General features: G+C 40.9%; 1 protein-coding gene across 4 annotated transcripts in view; it reads left to right on the forward strand.

Annotated features, from left to right (window-relative positions):
• The window catches only part of LOC145344002 (UPF0606 protein KIAA1549-like), a 267,713-nt gene that overhangs the window by 107,311 nt on the left and 135,697 nt on the right, over window positions 1-24,705 (forward strand). For all 4 annotated transcript variants that reach the window (XM_080190645.1, XM_080190648.1, XM_080190646.1 and 1 more), the window contains 3 exons: window positions 2,676-5,024; window positions 8,923-9,014; window positions 11,768-11,945. In XM_080190645.1, the coding sequence (XP_080046771.1) occupies window positions 2,676-5,024; window positions 8,923-9,014; window positions 11,768-11,945 (2,619 nt within the window). The remainder of the gene's footprint in view (window positions 1-2,675; window positions 5,025-8,922; window positions 9,015-11,767; window positions 11,946-24,705) is intronic.

Genomic DNA, 24,705 nt, shown 5'->3' on the forward strand with positions numbered 1-24,705 from the left:
GCATGCATTTGTGCCAAAAACAGGAAGTTGTATTATGTATCAGTGAGCCCCTCTTAAACCTCCACTGATCATGTTGACGAACCACTGTCTAAAAGCAGATGATATCTTTACTGCAACAGTTTGGTTGACATGCTTGCAAGTAACGTTGGATTTAATGCTCTTTGAATCAGAGCTAATATTAGTAGGCATAAGGTGAGCTGGAGAGTGGATCAGGTTTGTGCTTAAGTCTAAACATTGATTAATCATGTTGTATTTTGTTACAGCAATGGAATACGACCATTGCTGGCAATGAACTGATGGTTGTTGTCGAGTGTAGGGCATTTATGAATAGCTAAATTGCATGTAACTTCTCTACAATTTTCACATTGTACCAAATTCAGTAATACAAAAAATGGTTGTTAAACATCAAAGCTACCATCTCTCATCTCAGTCCTTTTAACTACATTTTAACCTAAAACACTTTTGATCAATGTGATTCATAAGAACATAAGAAATAGGAGCAGGAGTAGGCCATCTAACCCCTCGAGTCTGCCCCGCCGTTCAGTAAGATCATGACTGATCTGATAGTGGCTAGTTCCACTTACCCGCCTGCTCCCCATAACCCTTAATTCATTTATTGATCAGAAATCTATCTACCTGTGACTTAAAGACATTTAACGAGGTAGCCTCCACTCAATGGGCAGAGAATTTCAAAGATTCACCACCTTCTGAGAGAAGTTGTTCCTCCTCAACTCTGTTCTCAATTGACTCCCCCTTATTTTGAGGCTGTGCCCTCTAGTTCTTGTTTCCTTTCTAAATGGAAATAATCTCTCTGCCTCTACCCTGTTTAGCATCTTCATTATCTTTTATGTCTCTGTAAGATCTCCCCTCTGCCTTCTAAACTCCTATGAGTACAGGCCCAATCTACTCAATCTCTTCTCATAAGCTAATCCCTTCATCTCTGGTATCAACCTGGTGAATCTTCTCTGCACTCCCTCCAAAGCCTTTTGTGAATAAAGGGACCAAAATTGCACACAGTGCTCTAGTTGCGGCCTCACCAGTACCTTGTACAATTGCAGCAAGACTTCCCTGCTTTTATACTCCATCCCCCTCGCGATAAAAGCCAACATTCCATTCGCCTTCTTGATCACCTGCGGCACCTGCAGACTGAGTTTTTGCGATTCATACACAAGGACCCCCAGGTCCTTCTGCACAGTAGCATGTTGTAATTTTTCACCATTTAAATAATAGTCCATTTTACTATTATTCCTTCCAAAGTGGATAACCTCACATTTGCCAACATTATACTCCATCTGCCAGATCCTCACCCATTCACTTAGCCTACCCAAATCTCTCTGCAGACTTTCCGCATCCTCCACACAATTCGCTTTCCTACTCATCTTTGTGTCATCAGCAAACTTTGTTACCCTACATTCGGTCCCCTCCTCCAGATCATCTATGTACATGGTAAACAGTTGAGGCCTCAGCACCGATCCCTGTGGCACGCCACTAGTCACCAACTGCCAACCGGAAAAGCACCCATTTATTCCAACTCTCTGCTTCCTGTTAGATAGCCAATCCTCAATCCACGCTAACACTTTATCCCCAACTCCATGGACCACCCCCATCTTTGTGTACCATTACAAACAGTCTTCCTAATGAATGACCTCAAGGGCTATGTCTTCAGTTTGTGACTAAATTAGGGGGTTGGCTTCATACATCATGCTACAACATTGACACTCTTGTCAATGGACCACGCTGTACAAGAAATTGAAATTTTCAGTCAGCAAGACATCCACGTATAATTTCACATTGCTCAACATGGTCAGTGGTGAATGTTGGCACTTCTCAGCTGACAGCAAAATCTAGCCATTATCATCTTTTGTGGCTTATTGTTAAACTCTGTTTATTAGCATTCCTGTGTAGTGCTTTTGCTCATAATGTTATGTTAAAGGCACTATATGAATGTACTTTTTTATTGCCTTCATTGCTTGTTCAATTTCATGATGACCACGTTACCAGAAGCCCTACGAAGTGGGTTCATTCAACACAGATCAATTGCCTAATTATCGAAAAGTTTCTCTTTGTCTTTGTAAACGTTTTGTGTCATATGTAGTAATTGCATTATAATGAGGAAGGCAATAAAGACTCTGAAACTTGGCAATTTGTAGTAACTGACCGAGACAATCCCGTGAGGTGACTAAGTTGAGATCAGTGGCATTGGATGTGGTAAAGCCTAAATAGAGGGGAGAGCTTCTAATGTACCATTGAATGCTAGTATGAGTCAGTGCAACCTTGCAATGCTTTGAGGATGTTTGGATTTTTCTTTTGATCTGTTTGTCTTCATTTTTGCAATTGCTACCCTCTAAAGAATTTCTTTGAAGCCAGGAAAGATTTTGGCTCGACTGCCAGAATAAAACTTTACACAATTTAAAAATATTCAACTACTTCAATTTGGGTTTGGGGCTTAAGAACTGCTGTGTTTAGATGTTTTGCATTATTTAATGCTGTTATTTTCATTCACCTCTCTATGAAATGAGGGAATGAATGTTTGCATTGAGCTATCCAAGATTATTACAAATTTCGGTGTTAGAACAAGATAGTTCCAAAATCCACAAAATGTGTTTTGCATGTTGGTATGTTTTATATTGCACTGAAATTCAGCAGAGCTATGTTTGTTTTTTGTTCTCTTGCAGACAAACGCTTTTCTGAGGAAGCATTATTCTCAGGCGTGATACTTGAGCAAAGTCTGGGACTAAATGAGACAATGGACACTCCCTTAATGAACAGCACCTCTGTGGAATCTGTTTTGCAGTCAAGTTTGAACCCAAAAGAAGGAATCCATTTAAACTCCAAAGAAGCTATAACACAAATAAAAGACCTCAGTTGGCCAAGGAAGGTTGTGCTGTCTGAGTACACTGAATCTTCAACCATTCGTAACCTAGAAGTTACCCCGTTATCAGAATTAGCTACAGTGGTGACTGAAGAGTACCAAACAACTATATCACTGCATTCGATTGCACCAACATCAGTGATTCCAATCGGTTTTCTGAGAAGCAGTGCCATCAGGCAATCGTCAGAACCCCCCATCTCATCAGCATTTCTTTCAGGTTCCATTTTGATTTATCCATTATCCTTTTTAACAGTGTCAAACATACCTATTCTGGCATCAAGCAAACAACCTTCTGAATCTCCAAGTCCACTTTTTTCTTCAATTGTAGTCAGTAATCACTATACAAGGCAACCTATCTTAAGTACAGTAATGACAGATCTGGACATCATGGAGTACAGTGAAGCAGTGCTGCTGAGTTACATTGACAGTACATCATCTAGAACAGAGATGATCGTTTCTCATCATGTGGAAGATCTGACTGAGGAAAGTGAGATTTCTCCAACTTCAATCTTAAGTAGCAAAGAAGAGTTTGATATCACTGGAGAATCTACTGTTGATCATGTTGACACTTCAATTTATAATGCTTTAATACCAGAACTGGTATCTGAAATAAGTTTAAGTTCTGACTTACCTCAACTGCTGACATTTGCTGACACAACTTTATCTGACAGTAATTCATTAACTGATGAAGTGGTCCTGACTGAGTTTTATATGCCAGTGCTTCCCACACGTTTATTTACATCCCTCTCTACTCATCGAACTTTATTTTCTCCATCCAGCATATTCCCCCCTCAATCATTTGGTAGTGATTTTGGATCTGGTGATGATCCAGAAATTACAACACTCAGTGTGCCAAACACTACTGTGTTTGTTCGGGCATCCAATTTGGCCTTTGATTCATTTGATTCAGAACTGCTAGAACCTGAAGTCTATGACACTCACTTTGCAACGAGGCCAGTTCCAACAATTTCTTCAAAATTAGCAGCTTTGTCTGTATCATCAGTGACTCTCTCATCATACTACACTATCAGTCCTGCAATTACCTATTCTTCAAATCAGCCTTTGTATTCATCTTTTGAGGATAATTTAGTTATCAGCACAGTTAACCTTTCACTGTTGATCGATGAAACTCCAACATTGGCACTTGCAGTGAGTGATTTCTTGCCATTCGTCATAACTAGTGAGCATCTGAAAACAACTTTACCTCTGAATGAAAATGCAAGTTATCCTTTGCCAGTGACTACATCCTTACCAGGCCTCTTAGCAAGTGAATCCCATGAACTGACCAGCAAATTAGAAACACCTCTGGATCTGGTTTCCTCATTGATAAGTGTCTTGTCAACAGAAACAAGCAGTTATCCAGTGACAGAATACTTAAGTTTATTTGAATCACAGCTAAAAACATTTGATGTGTTTGAGACAATGGCACTTGAGAACTTGTCGAGTATTTTAACTCTGGAATCATCATTTCTAAAACCAGAGCCCACAACATTGAACATATTGGCAGTATCTGCTAATCAGACAAATCTTGCAGTAATTCTTGAAACTTCATTCATCAATGCCTATTCTAATAGTATTTTAGAAACAGTGCCTTTTTTTGAGTCAGTGTCACCTTCGGTTGAAGTCATACAACCAATATTAATGCCATCCATTTTTGAATCAAGTCTCACAGACAACAGCAATCTAATCAATTCAGATTTTATATCTTTCACAGTTGCTGCCACCACAGATCCTGTGGTTACTCCAAGCTCCACTGTTGATCTGCCATATTCTTCCTCTTCAACCCCACATATTTTTCCATCATCTACAGAGGCACTTTGGGTTGCTACTTCACTGCTGCTGACGCCATCTCTTCCACCAGTTCAAACCTTTTCAGATGGTATCACTATGACACTATTGATTGAACCTACCACCAAAATCTCAATTGAGAACTCTCTGGATCCAACTCCTGTGACAATATTGAGTGTATCAACCACCAAACTTGAAATTGGCAATCTTACACCCAATCCTAACAGTAGTGGTACCACCATGCCTGTCAGCAATGCAGCTTCAAAACCCACTTCCCCCACGACTGCTGGAACAGTGGTTTCTGCAACAACTCAGAATTTTGTGTGTGATGTTAATGAACCTGATTCTTACCTCATAACGGCAGGTAGGTGTTTCAGCTCAGTATTTCAAGTTTGAATGCACTGTTCAATTTTAACTTAAGAGGCCTTGCCCACCTTGATTTAAGTTGCTTGCTTTAGACAGTTTAAAGCAATATCAAGGTACATTGGTTGTCAGTACAAAACTCAGTTCAGTACTGAGTGGAACACTGCCACTCAGATTTATGTCACATGATCAAGGGATGGATAATTTATGAATTACTGTGATAATAGATTTGCATCAAACTGTTAAAGCACAATAGTCATCAATCAGCAAATGTGTGATGGGTAAAAATAACTTAGAAAATTCAAGCTCTTTTGGGTTATTGACAAACAGTAATCTGGTAAACAAAAACAGAAAATGCTGGAGAAGCTCAGCAGGTCTAACAATATCTTTGGAGAGAGAATAGAATCAATGTTTTGAGTTTGGATGACGCTTTGTCATTTTGCAGCCAGAAAGAAACTAAATACACACAGTTTGATCTCTGAACGCTCATGCAATGCAAAAATAAGTTAGGAAAACACAATCTTTTATGCAATTTTTATTAAGGATCAGAGGGCTTGTGAAATATGTATTGGGCCTGGTAGATTGGCGTTTTCCACCACATTCCAAACAACTATTCCTGAAGTTGGACTTGAGCTTTAGGAGAATTAGGCCATCTCTTGTCTTGGTAAATTGCTAATATTCATGATTGGTAGCTTTCCTGTTGACGCAGCAGCTTTTACAATGGGCAATGTCACAAATATCTTTTAAAAAAAAGTTGGGACATATATTCTTCTCTGTGGCACTCACTGTATTGAACAGATAGAGTATTCCATCTGTTTTAATTGGTATACATACTGGAAAGGAAGGGATGAGAGTGATCCATTTTAGGATTGGGCATGTGCCTGAATTTACTGCAAAAGTGTTTGCATTCCAAATGAGCCAACGTGTGCCTTTACCTGCTCAGGATCTTGGAAAATCTAGCCAGAGGTTAGACGTGAGACCTCATCAATGGAATCTTGAATGTTAGAATATATCACATCATATGTGATCTCTCGAGTTGGTGAAGTGGGAGAAATTACTTTTTGGTAAGCTATATGAAATGTTCAGCAAATTAACAAACATGGTGACATACTGCCGAGCACCCCTTTCCCAGTCTGGTACCTCTGCTGATGTCAAAGTGGCTTGATTGAAGTTGGTTGATATAATACTACAGGCGCTCACCAGGGCAGGAAAAAGAGGACAGCAGTACTAACCGGGCCCGCCCCTGCCTTGTGTGGGCCTGCCCCTGCCTCTTTCCGCAAATTGGGGAGGAGAGGAATATAGGCCATTATGAATACTGACACCTGTCTGTTTTCTCTCCTTATAAAAGAAAGCACACAACCTGGTGAGAGGCAGAGATTTTGACTATTGTGGTAGGGTAGAACGTGGGGGCTTCCTGCAGTCACAAGCATCTTATCAGCCACTGATGATGCATACCCAACAGCCTTGCTAGGAAAGAAATCTTGTTCTGGGAGGTGGCAGATGTCAGCTATGAGGTGTCAGATATGTTGGGAAAGTTGCTTCTCTGCTTGTAGACCAGGTGTAAGGGTGTCACCTCCTTTATAGGTGGGAATCTGTCTTCATTTCCTCTGCATTATGGAACGGCATGCAGTTGAGGAGAAACTGATGATGTTTGTTCTTTGTCAGAGGTTTGAGGTGGAGCTGTATAAGTTGTTCCAGTGTTGTAATGAAGGCTGGCAGAAGGGCTGTGCCGCTGGTGAGGTAAAATGACTTTCAGGAAGTTAGCAATCACCCCTCATAGGTGCATCCTTCTGTAGCTTCTGACTTGACCATGGCTGGATCTCTTCAGTTTCACTAATTTAAAGTCATTCTTCTTTCAGTTTCACTGAAGAGCTCTGCCCTCTGTGTGCTTAACTCAGTGACTGTGGGGAATTGTTTACCAGTTGGTTGGAAGCAGGTGCCCTGGTTGTTAAATCAAGAATTGAAATTGAGAGATAGAACCATGCGTTGTGATCTTTTTGAATACTTCATTTGCTTATTTGACAGCTGCATGGGCACTTTGCTGCTTGCCTTCACTCCCATCCAGGTGAAACTCAGAACAGGGTGGGATGATGTCAGGATCCTACCCAATGTCAGTTTGTTCCCTATATGCATCCAAACCTACCTTTTCTTTGGATAATTCCACCCCCAAGGGTGGGATTTTCTGGCTGTTTCTGCTGGCAGGATCTCCTGGTCCCACCAACGATGACCTCTTGTCACGGTTCCCCAGCAGCAGAGAGTATGAACAATGCATTTACAGCAGCAAAACTGGAAGATCCTGCCACTGGTCAATATTGGGTTGTCCCCAACTCTGCACAAAGCCACAGAGAGTGTGAAGAAATCTCGTCCACAGTATCTAATCATTACTCTGTGTGTGTGTCCGTGTGTGTGTGTGTGTGTGTGTCCGTGTGTGTGTGTGTGTGTGTGTGTGTCCGTGTGTGTGTGTCCAGCAAAGAAGAATCGGTAATTTGATAAAGGAGGAAATTCCCTGTTCTTGTGGCAACCAAACAAGTTTTCAACCCTGCTTTGAAAAGTTCACTGAGGTATTAAATGTCCACTGGAAATAACTGGAACAAGTAGATAGCATTTCAGTTTAAACCAAATACTAGCACTTCCAGCAATGCAGTTCCTTTAATGTTGCACTTCAGTATCAGTCTAGACTTTAAGTGAAGTGGAACAAGTAACAAAAACCTTCTGATTCAAGTAAGTAGACCAAGTTGAAACTGGAGTGCTGTCAAGTGGAGGTGCTGTAGATTATTAATTCGGAACACTATTTCAGCAAAACTATTTGCTATGACTAGGAAGGGCAACTCAGCTGCATCATTTAAGAAGCTTCTGGATGCTTTGGTAGATAGATGTGGGTTTTTTCTGGATGATCTTATTGATTAATATGTAACTTGTAATATGATGGACAAGGGAATTAAGGGTTATGGGGAGAGAGCGGGAAAGTGGAACTGATCCACTTCAGATCAGCCATGATCTTATTGAATGGCGGGGCAGGCTCGAGGGGCTAGATGGCCTACTGCTGCTCCTATTTCTTATGTGTGAAAGTTATTTCCTCCAGGCAAGGGCCCTGAAGTTCTAAGTTCTGGAAGTTAATTTTAATAATGATCATATGAGTTGGGAAAGACGTATTGAATTATAGAATCCCTACAGTGCGGAAGAGACAATTCGGCCATCTAGTCTGCACCAACCCTCTGATATTGTATCTTACCCAGGCCCTCTCCCCTGCCCTATCTCTGTAACCACACATTCACCATGGCTAATCCGTCTCATTTAGGCACCTTGGGATACTAAGGAACAATTTATCTTGGCAAATCTGCCTAACTTGCATATCTTTGGACGCAGCCACAGTATGATGGTGTGGGCAGATTTCAAAGGCAAAAAGAGGAGGAAATGAGACACAATGCTCAAAAAAAGCTGAATCAGGTTACAACTTTAACATTGCTAAATCATTGTCAGAAATGTTTAACTGAAGCACTGGAAACATATTGGAGAGAAACAGCTAGCTTTAAACTATGTATCAAAATCCTGTTTTCAGTTCATGTTGTTCATTTCAAATAAATTAATGATCTAGTTTTATTTGGGTGCTGTGGAAATACTACAGGTGCCAAATATTCAGTAACAGAACATTCTTAACCTGCTGTATCTACTAATTCATACGTTTGTTTATATCTGTCCCTACCCTAATTTCACACTAGCCTCCATTTTGTGGAATTATTGTTATTGTTTGTCTTGAGAATTAGTTTTCTACCTTTTGCTTTCGGGTTGTTGTCTTAAGAAAAGATTACTAGACCGTTACTTGGTATGTAACATCACAAATGGGGGTACAGAATGTTCATAAGTGAAAGGATACTTAATGCAAATCTTTTCTTCTGCAGTGCTCTCTAACAAGGTGACAACACTACAGGATGTGGTCCAATCAATTAAGGATGTACTGAGTCAACGTTTCAAGCAGCATGTGGAACTTCAGGTAGCCACAGCATGTCTAGAGCCTAGGAATTGGATGGGGCAATTTGAGTTTGGAGTTCGGATCCATTGTTTGAATGACATTGTACACTATTATGTGAAGTTTAATAACATTCTCTGCCACATAACATAAGAGAGCTGATATCATGATTCAGTTTGATTTTCAGGAATTAATTTTAATTTCAGGAAGTTAAAAGTAGGATCTTGAAAGTAGTAATCTCTGGATTACTCTGTGCTAGTTAGAGTAGAAATAGAAAGATTGGGAGGATTGGTGTGTGGCTAGAGGCATGGTGCAGGAAGGCTTTAGTTTCTTGGGGCAGGAGGTATCAAACGTAAAGAGATATCTTGCATTTCAATAGGACTGGGATCAGTGTTCTCACAGGGAAGGTTCATTACTGAGGATGGTGAGGATTTCAGCTAAATTGGCAAAAGGATGTGCATCAGCACATTGAGGCAGAAAGGGAAATAAGACGCATAAAATGAGACTGCTAGACAGTACAATAGAGGGTTCAAGACTAAGAAGGACAGTGAGGAATACAAAGGTTTACAATGCATGTATATAAATGCACAAAATCTAGTGATGAGCTGCAAACACAGATATGTGGGAATGTGATGTGGCAGCAATAAGAAACTTGGCTTAAACGTGATCAGGATGGGGAGCTTAATATTTAAGGCTAAGTGTTCAGAAAAGATAGGGAAGGTGAAAAGGGAGGTTGGATGGCCGCTACTATTAGGAAAGACATTGTAGTCTTGGAAAGGGAGGATGTCCTTGAAGGGGCAAATTTTAGAGTCTGCTTGTTGGAGTTGAGGACAAAAGTGTGTGATCCCTCTACTGTGGAATTCTATAGACCTCCAAGTAATACATGAGGAGTAGAGGATAAAATTTGCATGGATTCAGAGATGTTCAAAAACTTTAGAGTGGTGACATTGGGAGATTTCATTTGCAAATATCAATCAGAATATGAACAACGAGTGAGAGTAGGCCATTTATCTCCTTGATTCTATGCCACCATTTAATAAGATCATAGCTGATCTGATGGTAACCTCAAATCTGCATCCCACCTACCCCAGATTACCTATTACCCCCTTATCAAGAATCTATCCACCACCGCGTTAAAAATATTCAGCCTGTTTCCACTCCCTTTTCAGGAACATTCCAAAGACTCATGACCCTCTAAGAGAAAACATTTCACCTCATCTGTTTTAAATGGATGACCTGACCCCTATTTTTAAACAGTGACCCCTAGTTCTAGATTCTCCGATAGGAGGAAACATTCTCTCCTTATCCACCTTGTCAAGACCCTCAGGATCTTGTATGTTTTAATAAGTATTTCTCATCTAAACTCCATCGGATAGTAGCCTAGCTTGTCCAAGCTTTGTTCGAAAAAGAATCAGCCCATTCCGGATATTAGTCGGGTAAACTTTCTTTGAACTGCTTCCAATGCATTTAAATTCTGCCTTAAATAAGGTACATTAAATAAATACCCTGCACAGTACTCCAAATATGGTCTCATTAATGCTTTGTATAACTGAAGCATAACCTCCCCACATATGGATTCAATTCTCCTTGCAATAAATGATAACAGCTTTTCGAATTACTTGCTGTATCTGCATTCTAGCCTTTTACGATTTTTGCACTGATAGTGCCCAGAGTAAAGGACAAAGAGGGAGAGTAATTTCTGAAATGTACTGGGAGAACTTCCTTGACCAGTATGTCTGTGGTCCGAGAGGAAAAGAGGCACTGTTGGATCTGCTGCTGGGAAATGAAGTGACCCAAGTGGAAAAGTTGTTAACATTTTGAATGATTAAAGTAAAGTCATTAATTTAAATGCTGCTACAGATCAAGAGAAACTTCAGAGTATCTTTGAAGTATTTTCATTGTCCTCCCTTGGCACACTGGCTACTTAAGAATTAAGAAAGAACCTGATGGGCTAGATGCTGGCCTGAAAAGCTTCTTGCATCTGCTGAGTAATGCAAGATAGGTAATGATGCTTCTAAATCATTTAACTTCATTGCAAAGTTTGAATAAGCAATATCTGATCACATATTGGGAAAGAGCTGCAGTTTAAACTAACTACAGCAGCAAATGAATGCACAAGTACAGCTGTTTTCCCACAAGCCTTTGAAATAACTAAATTATGAATGGTTACTAAGGCAACCACTTTACTACACTGCTGCCATCTGCTGGCTGTTTTATTAATGTATTTGACAAAATGCAATGAATGTAGCAATCATGCAATGTTTGTTCGAATTTTCAGTCTTCTGCTGGACCTTTCTATTCCTAATTATTGTACCAATGTTAAATTAGGAAAGCAATTACATTTTTAGTTTCTGCAGATGGATTCCAAGCTGATGACTTTATCTTCTCAATACTTGCATAGTGCTTGGAATTCTGAGATGTTTGAATGGCATGAAGAAAATACTTTTAAAGCTCATTCCAGTTTCAAAGTCAGTGCTAATGTACTTGTCTTAGCATATCCCATGATAGTTTTCTTTCCAGAAATACATCCAATTATCTCTCAAATTTATGAAGATTGTCCGTCTGAAAGTTTGTCTCTGTTTCTATGTGCCACTTTATATTTACTCAGTGGTTAAACTTGTGCTGTGCAATAGCATTCCATTAAAGTATGCTTTTCATGTTCAAAATCTATCATAGAAATGAAACTTTCAAAGATAAGCATTGTTAATTGTGTTACTGTTGTGCTGTATTCCTTATCATTTTTGCTCTGCTGATTTTCTTTCCTTTCCCAATTCCAGGTTCACCTAGCACATCAAGAGCTCAAGTTCATGGTGACTGCAGGCCCCGTTGTTTTCTCTGGACCAGCTGTGCTTAATTCTCTCATTCGAACCACGCTTGTTAATGGCAACTCCCCACTGATCCTTTCTCTTCAGCCAGCTTTGGCTGTGCCAGACCACCAGGCTCAGGTTCAAATAGGTAAGGATCTACAATGTGTTACAACGTTCTTTGGCACTGTTGCTGCTCAAATTATGTCACTAGTTCAAGATTTTTGGTATCTATATTAAGTTCAATAATCCCATCTCCTTAACCTGTCACAATGTTTTATTATGTTTTAAAAAGAAGAGGGATTATGGAGCTTTACTAATGTACTGAACCGTATAGTATGGTGTTGAACCACATAAACTAGAAGGTTCAAATCTTTATACTAAGTTTGCACAATTATTGGTCTCAGCACTTGTGAACCAGGAAAGAAAAGAAATTAGGATCTCACTCCTGATTGCTTTCTAAAAGATTGATAAGATTACATCTCATCAGAGGACAACCCTTTTATTTCAGTAACCAAATTAGTCAGCCTTGGCTCAGTGGTAGAATTCTTGCACCTGAATTAGAAAGTTTTAGGTTCACGCCCACTTATCTTTAATGTAATAAGTCATACCAAGGATCTTTTCAGGAGAATAAATGCCAAAGCTGACATTCATATGAATAGATATTAAGAAAGCTGATCCAAACTTGGCCAAATTGGTAGGTTTTAAGGAGTAACTTAGAGAAGGGACAGGTAAAGAAGGGAATTCCAGCATCTGCAGAGCCTGGGGCCTTGGAAATTGCAAGCGTAGCCATCAATGATGGAACAGTGAAAATCTAGGGATTCTCAGGAGACCAAAATTGGAGGAGTATAGACATTTCAAACATTTTGGGGTAGAAGGAGATAATAAATATGGAAGGAAGAGGCCACAGAGGGATTAAAAAAGGATGAGAAACTTTGACTTCTCGTCTGATAATAGCTCAATTTAATGTCGGTCAGCGAGCAGTGGGATGATGGGGAAATGTGATTGGTGAAAGTTGAGATAAGGCAATCGAGTTTTGGATGGCCTCAAGTATATGAAAAATGTAAAGTGGAAGGATATGGTAGCACAGTGGTCAGCATTGCTGCCTCACAGCACCAGGAACCCAGGTTCGATTCCCGACTTGGGTTACAGTCTGTGTGGAGTCTGCATGTTCTTTCCATGTCTGCGTGAGTTTCCTTCCACAGTCCAAAAATGTGTCAGTTCGATGGATTGGCCATGTTAAATTGCCCCTTGGCATTGGGGAACTAGCAGTGTAAATATACAGAGTTACAGAGATAGGGCTTGAGTGGGATTGTAGTTGGTGCAGACTCAGTGGGCCGAACAATCTACTTCTGCACTGTAGGAATTCTATGACAGCAAAAAAAAATTGGAATAGGAAGGTCTAGGCATTTGAGGATAACACTTGTCAGAGGGCAATATTTCAGATAAGGGCTGCTATTCTCCCAAATTAGGACTCAGTCCATGCCACTAAGGGAAAAAAAATGAGTGTTTCCCCACTTGCGATGGCAGTGTCAGGTGGGATTCACCTACCTTTAAAGATGCTAACAAAGCCATTTTGAAGAACCCACCAGCCAGCCACATACTTTTCAAAGGGTGCCCCAATCTCTGATCTGAGATAAGTTCCTCCTCCTCCCAAAAATTGAAGTGCCTCCGCCCCCCCCCCCCCGCCCACCACTCACACGCACACTGACCAGGGGGGTCTTAGTCGGGTCAATTACATGCCAGCATGGTGTGGAGGATGCCTGTCATTGCTGAGGGTTTGGTGCTGCTCCCTGGACTCTCGGGCTACTTGTCATTGATTGTGAGGACCAGTAATAAAGCCCGCCTGGTGAAGATCCTGCTGGGGAGTTGGGTGAATAGCAAGAGGGAACTGAATCAGACTTCAAGCTTACTAATCAGATGTAAAATAGTGCATTTGAATATTAGGTTTCTGTCCAATCTGGCGGGGAACCTAAAAATGTTAAACTTGGGCTCTCTCTGTTCTCAGCTCTATGTAGAAGATCTCGTGGCAGTATTCAAAGAGAAGCAGAGTTGTTCTTCCTGATTTCCTGACCAATACTTATCCTCATTTACATCACTAAAATAGATTATCTGGTAAATACCCTCGTCGACGTTTGTAAGATTTTACTGTGCTACATTTCCTACATAACCACAATGGCTATAATGAGTACACTTCAAAAATATTTTGTTGCCTTTGAAATAAATGCAAGTTCCTTCTCCTTTCCATTCGATGCTAAAGCAAACTCAGTAGAGAAATCTGCCTGTGGTCACATAGCTTGTTGACACTGTCGACTATCACCCATAAAGAATGATCATTCTGATGCGAACCTAAGGGATTCAAGGAACCATAGGTTCCATGCTCCCAGCACAATAGGGAAGGGACATGGAGGACACCTCTCATTAACAGCTGGGTAAGACAATGTGCTACATTTTGAGGACCACAAATTTGTCTACATCAAAATGAACAACTTATTTATACCCGAGGGTTGCTGCTTAATTTTGACAATCCCCCAGTCAACATTGCAAGTTGCTGTTTGGAATTTGCCTCAAAGAAATGAAGAGTGATGCATTTAGCCATTTTAATTGTCTCAGTGCTGCCTGGCATTGCAGTAACACAAATTTGAAAGACTCATATTTATATTTTCCATGATTTTGGGACTTGACAAAAGGTTTTACAGCCAAGGGAATAATTATGACGTGTTTTCACTGGAGTGGGACTTAAACCCAGATCTTTCAACTCCAGTTAGGTGCCGTGTACTCTTTTTTTTGAGCCAAACATTGCCCGTAGAAGCTTGTTTCTCCCAGGTCTTTACACGTCTTCCTCTGTAAAAGAAAATCCCACAGCTTGCAGGAAAATTAGCTGTCTTGTGTTCATTGTTATTACTTTCCTTAAGTAGATTTCCATCAATCCTGTGGAACCCAATTTCAGTTAACAGCTTATTACAGATGTGCTTTGAAAAGTGATTTTAACTCAACATTGGATCTATTTAATTTTTCCCCAGGATTAACTTACAAATAAAATTATTCACTGCATATACAAGTTCACTTATATTTCAGTATTTTTTTCAGATGAAAACTGACACTAATTCTGATCCTAACCAGTTTCCAGGACAATTATGGCCAATTCTCTTAGTTGCCCAGATTTTCTGGTCTTTCAATCCTCAGAGACTGGACCTGTGATCAAAGATATGCAGAGGGACACTGGAAGTCCTAACATGCTGACCTCCATAGTAATTGACTGGGAAGTTTGAACCTCTAGTGAACAAATGGCCTGCTCCCCAGGACCTCTGCCAATTCGTCCCACTGACTCCCTGACTGATGCCACAACCAGCTCCCCCCAAATTCTCTGGCTCCTGACATGACTGTCCGATCCTACTAACTCGGTACTGCAACCACTTATCATATTCATAATGTACAGCTACGGCAGCTGATGCTATAAAAATGGAACATGCCTTCATCATTGATTCTCTTTCTGTGCTAAATGAGTTCTGACTGCTGTAATTGGATGCTGCTACATATAACCAATAAGTGCACAGTTTTCTGACTGATCTGCTTTAGCTGCAGTAGTTCTGATGTTGATTGGAGGTTCTGCAGCCTAGTCATTTTTCTTTTGTTTTATGAGAAACAGGAGCAGCACTAGACCAAATGACTCCTTGAGCCTGTTCTGGCATTCAATACAGTCATGACTGATCTTCTGCCTCACCTTCCCATTCTTGTCCACTCCATATGTCCTTTAATTATGAGAACTAACAATTTTCTATCTTAGCCTTAAATATGCTCAGTGACAGGATATCTACCTTCTTCTGGGTAGTCAGTTCCAAAGATCAGCCACCCTTCAAGTGAAAACATGTTTCTTCATATCAGTCCAAAATCATTGGCTTCTTATTCTGAGATTATTCCTTCATGTTCTAGATTCCCCAATCGGGAGCAACCAAGCTCTTCCAGAGTCTTTTATGTTTCAATGCGATCATCTGTCATAAGATAAGTTTCACAGTTAATAACCAAACTAGTGTACCGTTGCTATATTGCTTTCAATCCTTTATTCCCTTTTTATAAACTTTTGATGGCCCATTGGTTTCTGAAACATTCCCAATCCTCAGATCTATTTCTGTTCCTTGCAACATTAGATTAAAAGAAAAAGCCTTTAATGTTGTTCTTAATTTTCCTCAAACCATGGAAATATCTTTTATATAACCAGAGAACGATTACAGCACAGAAGGAAGCCTGTCACATCTGTATCAACTTCCTTTAAGAACTATTCTGTCCCACTCTCCTGCCTTTTCCCTATGGCCTTGACAATTTGTCTTCTAATTAGCCAATTAGTTTTTGAGCGCCACAATCAAATCTTCCTCCCACTACACTCTTCGGCACTGCATTCCAGATCCTAAGTCCTCACCATAAAAGTTTTTCCTCATGTCATCTTTGTTTCTTTGGCCAATTCCTCTACATCAATGTCCTCTCTTCAGTGAAATGTATTTTTGTTGAGCAGTTTGAACTGTTTTAAATGTTTCCCTCTTTATTCACTGTAATTTGTTTTACTCTTTACCTAATGAACCCTAGCCAATTCTCCCCTCATACCTATATAATTGGTTTCTTTACATTTTAAGATTCCTAATGTGGAATTCAAATATATTATGATCCCAGTGGACCTTTTACTGTAAGATTACGAGTTAATCCTGCATTAATACACATCAATAGATCCAAAAAAGCTTTATCTGTGGTTGCTCCAGGAATCTGGCACAAAAGAATCCTACAAACTGATCTTCTCGACCACCCTTGCCAATTTGATTGATCCAGTCTACGTGAAGATTCAGGTCCTCCACAATCATTACATTGCCTTACTTTTTATTTAATGCTTTATACAACTGTAAAGCTGCTGTTAGAAAGCCTATAAACTTTCCTGCCCACCCAGAATTCTCTGACCCTTGCTGTTCATAATCTTCATGAACTGATTTTGCTTTTTGATCTTCTGAGTCAATATCCTGAGTCAATATCCATGTCCTTATGTCATCCTTTGCTGTCAGGGCTGTACTTCTCCTGCTTTTCCATTCTGCTTGTCTTTGCAAACAGTTGTGTACTGGAATATTTAATTCCCAATCTTGATCATCATGCCAATTTGATCGCAATCATTTACCAGTGAGGTATATATACCATAGAATCCTTACAGTGCAGAAAGAGGCCATTTAGCCTACTGTGTCTGCACCAAGTCTCCAAAAGACCCTGGCCCCCCTCCTCCCACCCTATCTTCATAACTTGGCTAATCCACCTAATCTTTTGACTATTGGAGTAATCCCACACAGACATGGGGAGAACTTGAAAACTTCACACACTCACCCAAGGCTGGAATTGAACCCAGGTCCCTGGCACTGTGAAGCAGCAGTGCTAACCACTGTGCCATTCTGATGTATAAGACAAATTTTTGGCACCAAAATGCATGGCCTGTTCTTGGTGTATAGATCAACCCCACCACCCCTCCATTTATTGGCTGAAAAAGTTTAGGGCTGTACTCATATGAGGAGTTGGCCACAATTTTTAAGCTTTGAAAAACTGTACTTTTTGTTACAAGTTAGTGCATTGGATCAAACAGGCAATACAGGCTGTGTTGCCAAGAGGATGTTTGGGTATTTGACACGACAAAAGTGGATCATGCTTGGTGACCAATGAATAGAAATGGGTCCTTTTGAAAAAGGATGAAGTATGAAGCTAGTTTTGTGCTAGAAGTCATAACATTTTCTAACTTGCCAAATAACTGCAGCAAAAACTTCAGAGTTTGCAAAAAATTAGTATGGGGAGGAATCTGCCCTAAAGAAGATACCAAGACCAAATGCATCATGAGAAAATGAACCAGCTTCTGGTTGTGATCTTGAGAAGCATGTATCAATGCGGACGTACATACCTAAAGTGGGGAAAATCAAAAATGTCTAATGTTGCAGCAGAAAACAAAGTTGGCTTAGAAACTATTAAAAGACCGTGATACCAAAATTGTCAGTTTTCAGGACGTTGGCAACATGAATGGAATGCCCATCAACTTAACTTTAAGGTGGAAAGGTTTAAAAACTATTCTAGTGAAAGCCTCAAGATATGAGTAGACAAAGGGTGGCATGGTGGTACAGTGATTAGCACAGCTGCCTCATGGCACCAGGGACCCAGGTTCTATTCCGGCCTTGAATGACTGTGAAGTTTCCACATTTTCCCATTGTCTTTATGGGTTTCCGTTGAGTGCTCTGGTTCCTCCCACAGTCCAAAGAGGTGTAGGTTATGTGGATTGGCCATGCTAAATTAACTCTTCATGTCCAAAGGTGGATTAGCCATGGTAAATGTGCTGGATTACAGGGATAAGGCTGAGGGAAGGCTTGGGTTAGATGCTGTTTTGGAGAGTTGGTGCAGATGCAATGTGCTGAATGGCCTCTGTCTGCACTGTTGGAATTCTATGGTTCTGTAAGATTCACAGTGATGATTAGCCTGCATGACTGACGGAACAATATTAAAGTCTATCTGGTAGCCTACACCAAGAATGCAACTTAGTAGAGTTGGACATGTTCGGATCTCGTATAACTGAGATCAAGAATAACTTGCAAAGAAACAACACCTTAATTTCAGTTACACCTGAAAGTCTGCAGTTCGACTTTTAGATGTGTGGATAGTTGACAGAGAAAAAGACTTCACAAAAGTAGAAATACGTGTGTTGATCCACTTGATGTTTTGTGGTGGTTATGTCATCAAATATTGGGAGACTGTTAATGCACAAACTGTCATTAGGTTGTTCAAAAAATGTGGAATTACCAATTTGATGGATAGGAGTGGATGATTGTGAAACCAAAAGTGCTAAATTTAATCTAGAATGGGATATCCTTGATGATAATGCCACAGCCAAAGTGACTCAGGCTGAATTTGATGAACTGTGTGCTTATCTTAACACTGCAGTGAAGTTACTCTCATATCTTTCTGTCTCTCTTGTATCCATCTGTATTTTGTTTTCTGTCCATAATCTAAATCTAATTCCTAACCCCTGGTTTAGACTCGCATTTCTCAGTCTGGATTTTTGGTTGAAGCATCTTGCTGTTTCTCGTCCTGCTCAAAGATGCCTTTCGGTAGGTGTCTCACTGGATCAAATGAGAACAAGTCTAAAAGTGCATAAAAATTTATGAACAGCTGTTACTGAGGTGAATTGAAAATCCTGTTCCTTTGCTGCAGACTACAAACTCTGGGCTACTATCTCTGGTCTAGACATTCCCTTGTCTTCAAAAAACATTCACCTAGATTTATCATACACAACGTTGTTAGTCAGTTAGATATAACAAATTCATTTTGGGTGACCCTGATCAACCCATAAGTGTAATTAATACATCTTATGCGTATAATTCGTCCAGACAATTGCATTGGCAAAATACAAAAAAATTGTTCTTGAACTTCATTTGTATACACAGTACATTTAGAGATGTGGTCACAGTGGTTAGCATTGCTGCCTGACAGTGCCAGGGACCCAGGTTCAATTCCTGGCTTGGGTCACTGTCTGTGTGGAGTCTTCATGTTATCCCCTGTGTGACACACAGACATCTGTTTCCTCCTGGTGCTCCGATTTCCTCCCACAGTTCGAAAGAGGTCCTGGTTAGGTGTCTTGGCCATGCTGAGTTCTCCCTCAGTGTACCCGAACAGGCGCCGGAATGTGGCAACTAGGGGATTTTCACAGTAACTTCATTGCAGTGTTAATGTAAGCCTACTTGTGACTCTAACAAATAAACTTGAACACTGCAGCTCAAGGGACTGGAAGAAAGAAAGATGACCACTCAGCTGTTTAAGAGAAACAGGCAGGTAGTGCAGGAGTTCCATGGAGTCCTGCTCTTAACTTGGTTTTTCATTTTGGAAGCTGATGAGGGCACTGATTCCTGAAGAGTGTGCAGTTAGAGCCACGCTCCTGGCACCACAAGTGGCCTGACTATGCAGGAGGAACAAGGAAAAAAGAGCAATAATGATAGGGGATTCATTAGTTACAGGAAGAGACAGGCGTTTCTGCAGCTGCAGACATGATTTCAGGATGTTGTGTTACCACCCTGGAGCCAGGGTCAGGAATGTCACTGAACAGCTGCAGGGCATCCTAAAGGGGAAGGGTTAGAAGTGGTGATGAGTTAGAAGCTGTGATTGATGTTGATACCATTGATATAGGTAGAATAAAGAATTAGATCTTTCACCAAGAATTCAGGTATCTAAGAGACAAATTAGAAAGCAGGACCTCAATGGTTGTAATCTCCGGATTACATCCGGCACCACGTGATAGTGAACACAGAAGTGGGAGAATAGGGTGTGGCTCAAAAATTGCAGGAGGTTTTATACTTCTGCATCATTGGGATCATTTTTGGTGTTAAAGTTGGATGGTTTGCACTTGAACCAGAATGGGATCAATATTCTTGTGGGTGGGTTTGCTGGTGCTGTTGTGAGGAGTAAAAGTAGTTCAGCAGGGGGAGGGGACACAGTGTTGGTACAATAATGACACGGCATGCGTTAGCAAAGGAACCAAGACAAAGAGTTCAGCCATGTTGAGTTCCAAGAGAGTAAGGTGAGGCTGGATGATCTCTAATGCTAGGAGTATTATAAGTAATACTGTTGAATTATGGGCATATGGGTTGGCACATGGAATTGTGATATTGTTGCCACTACAGAGACGCGGTTGAAGGAGGGACAGGACTGGCAACTTAATATTCTCGGGAATAGGATTCTCAGGCAAAGTGGGGAGGGTTTAAAAGAGAAGGTGACTGCTGCGTTATTAATTAAGGAGTCAGCTACTGTAATCAGTAGGGATGATATCTTGGAAGGGTCTTGAAATGGTTCAAATGAGGTTTTGTGGATAGAGTTTACAAATAAAAAGGGAGATATCACATTGCTTGGGAGTGTATTACAGGTCCCTAAATACTCAGTGGGCAATAGGGGAGTAGATATGTAGACAGTTCACTGAGCTGTATAAGAATAATAATAATAAGGTAATTATATTAAGGGATTTCAACTTCCCCAACATTAATTGGGGTAGTCACAGTATAAAGAGTTTGGAAGGGACAGATTTCTTGAAATGTATTTAGAAGAGCATTTCTGTCAACATGTAGAAGGTTCAAGAAAGGATGGTGCAATGTTGGATCTAATTCTGGGGAACAGAGCCAGACAGGTGTTTAAGGTATCAATGGGGGAGCATTTTAATGATAGTGACCACATCATACAATTTTAAGTTTTTGTTTTGGAAAAAGAAAAAGATGGTCTGCAAAAAATGGTTTTGAATTGGAAAAAAAACAGATTTTATTACAATAAGGCAGGATCTGCCCAAAGTAGACTGGGAACAGCTTTTTGTGGGAAAATCTACAGCAGAGCAGTGGGGCACATTCAGAAAGGAAATGGGGAGATTACAGGACCAATATGCGCCCTTTAGGTGAAATGTAGTAGCAACAAGCTCAGAGAATCATAGATGATTGGGAATATTCAGAACTGGATAAGAAATGATAGAGGCTTTTAGCAGATACAAAGGGCTTTGGTGGACTATAGAAAGTTTAGGGGGGGAACTTAAGAAAGCAATAAATGGAGCAGAGAGAGGGCATGTAAAAGCAGTGTGGGTAGAATTAGTGAAAATCTCAAAATTTCCTCTAAGGATATTAAAGGGAAGAGGATAACCAGGGAAAATAGGGCCCATTCGTGACCAAGGGAGCAATCTGCACTTAGAGCTGGAAGGCATTGGTAAGGTGTTAAACAAGTACTTCACATTTGTCTGCAGTCGGAAGGAACATGTAAGTACAGAATTTGGGGAGAGGGACTGTGAGGTTCTTGAACAGTTTGACATGAGTGAGGAAGTGTTGAAGGCTTTGGCGGCTTAAAAGTGGGCGAATCCCCAGGTAAAGATGATTGAATCCCAGACTGCTAAGGGAGGCAAGGGTGGAAGCGACAGGGGCTCTTAACCAAATTTTTAATTCCTGTCTGACCACAGGAGAGATGCCAGTGGATTGGAGGACAGCTAATATGTTTCCACTCCTCAAGAAGGATGGCAGAGATGAACCAAGGCATTATCAGTGAGTCTCACATTTGTGGTAGGGAAACGACTGGAGGAGAGGATTAATCTCCACTTGGAGAGGCAGTTTGATCAGGGATAGTCAGCATGGATTTGTCAGCAAAGCCTTTGACATGGAAGACTGATAATGAAGGCAAAAGCACACGGAATCCAGGATAACTTGACAAGTTAGATCTAAAACTGTCTAAATGGTGGGAGACAGAAGGTTGTGGTAGAAGGCTGTTTTTGTGACTGCAGTGTCCAGTGACGTACTACAGGGATCATTTTCAGGTGCCTTGTTGTTTGTGATATATATATAACATAGGATATAAATTAGAATGTGAAGGGATAAGTTTGTAGATGATATGAAGATTGACAGGGTGGTTAATAGTGAGGATGAAGGTCTTGGGTTGCAGGAAGACATAAATAGATTGGTCAGATGGGATGATCTAGCAGTTGGGATTTAACACTTCAGAGGAAGTAACAAGACATTGCTCAATGAATAGCAGGACACGAAGAAGCTCAGAGGAATAGAGGGATCTGGGAGTGCTTGTCCACAGATCCCTGAAGGTGGCAGAGCAGGTTAATAAGGTAGTTAAGAGCAGGGAGGTTATGTTGGAGCTGTTCAGAACTTTAGGCCACAGCTGGAGAACTGTGTGCAAGTCTGGTTGCCTCACTATAGGAAGGATGTGATTGCAGTGGAAAGGGTGCAGAGGAGATTCACCATGATGTTGCCTGGAAGGAGCTTTTGAGCTATAAAGAGAGGTTGGATAGGATTGAGGAGTTTTCTTTGGAGCAGAAGAGGGTTGGGGGGGGTGGGTGGTACCTGATTGAGGTGGAAGAGATTGAGGTATGGACAGGGTGGACTTTAAAGTGAGGGGCAGGAGGTTAAGTGATTTGAGGAAAAGAAATTTCACCCAGATGGTGGCAGGAGTCTAGAATGCAGTGCCTGGGAGGCTAGTAGAAGCAGGGAACCTCAGAACCTTTAAAATGTACATGGATAAGCACTTGAAATTCAAGGCTATGGGCCAAGTGCTGGAAAGTGGTATTCGTGTAAATTTAATGCAGTTTTGTTGGTGCAGACTTGGGCTGAAGGGCCTCATAGAATCCCTTCAGTGTAGAAGGAGGCCATTCAGCCCATCAAGCCTGCTCCAACAGGAATCCCGCTCACAAGGGTCCTATCCCCATGACCCCATGTATTTGCCCTGCTAATCCCCCTGACAGTAAGGGGCAATTTACTATGGCCAATCAACCTAGCCCACACATCTTTGGAGTGTGGAGGGAATTGGAACAACCAGAGGAAACCCACACAGACACAGGGGGAATGTGCAAACTCCACACAGTGACTCGAGGCCGGCATTGAACCCAGGTCTCTGGTACTGTGAAGCAGTGGTGCTAACTACTGTGTTAACCTCTTCTGTACTCTATGAATTTTCGATTCTATAATTAATGCAAAATGGATAATCCACTGAACTTGGCACCTGAAGTAGATCCAATTTCATTCACTAGCAGTTGTGTAGCTTGCAATATGTTGGGTTCCTATCCTCCTTGGCAGGAACTGTGTACTAATTGGCCTCCAGTGAAGCTTTGTGGGGCGTGAATTTTTTTGTGGCATATCTCCTATTAGCTCGTTTCAAGCAACAACCAAGTTGTCATTGTGCTGGTGCCAAATTACCTTCTTTAGACTAGAACCTGCTAAATTCTGCTGACTATAATGAAAGTGAGTGTGATGCTGTAATGTAAAACACTGAGAATGAGTAAGCTGCAAGAGTAAACATTGATCCGTTTCTGTTCTTAGTTAGGCCTTGAATAAGAAAGATTATTTGGAATAGCCTTTTGTTGTTACTCAAGCCTTTTTTTGATTTGCTCGGACTATACTGTTCAATGTTGAGCCAGCTTCATATCTTGTTCCAACATTGATATTTTTCATGAGGCACGAACTATGATTTTTCATATGCGTTTATGCTTCAAGTTCCTGTGATTTGTCCCTTCTATGCATCCTGATACAATGTGTGCCCTTGGAATTCTTCTTTTATGTAGAGTGATGAAAAGTACTATTAGTGTGTTGTTGGGAATATGCGTGTCTCTCCTTTCAGCCAAAATGTAATTTGGAAAAAGTACAAGTTTTTTTTAAGAACTTCATTAATAGGAATAGGTAATATGCCTTTGAAATATTTTTTCATGTGATGCGGGCATCACTGGCTAGGCCAGCATTTATTGTCCCTGAGGATGTGCTATTGAACTACCTTGTTGAAGTGCTGGAGAGCCCTGTGGTACAGTGCTGTTTGGAAGGGAGTTCCAGGAGTTTGACCCAATGGCAAGGGAAGGTCATTTCAGTCAGTATGGTTTGTGGCTTGTTGGGGAACATGAAGATGGTGGTGTTCCCATGCATCTGCTGTCCCTGTCCTTCTAGGTGGTACAAGAGGGGTTTGGAAGGTTATTTCAAAGGATCCTTGATGGGTTACTACAGTGCATTTTGTAGATGGTACCCGCTATTGCCACAATACGTCATGGATGGATGGAGTGAATGTTGAATGAGGTAGCAATCAAGCAGGCTGCTTTGTCCTGGTTAGTGTCAAGCTGTTTAAGTGTTGTTGATGCTGTACTCATCCAAGCAAGTGGATAATATTCCATCACATGCCTGACTTGTGCCTTGGAGGTGGCAGACAGACTTTGGGGAATCAGGAGGTGAATCACTCACCAGCCTCTAATGTGCTCTTGTAGCCACAGTATTTACATGGCTGATCTTGTTTATTTCCTGGTCAGTGGTAACCCCCAGGATGTGCACGACAGTGGAGTCAGCATAGTAATGCCATTGACTGTCAAGGAGAGATGAGTATATTCTTTTAGTTGGAGATTGTCATTGTCT

The sequence above is a fragment of the Carcharhinus amblyrhynchos genome, chromosome 6 (genome assembly GCF_965287045.1).
Source record: "Carcharhinus amblyrhynchos chromosome 6, sCarAmb.v2.hapA, whole genome shotgun sequence".
Lineage (NCBI taxonomy): Eukaryota > Metazoa > Chordata > Chondrichthyes > Carcharhiniformes > Carcharhinidae > Carcharhinus > Carcharhinus amblyrhynchos.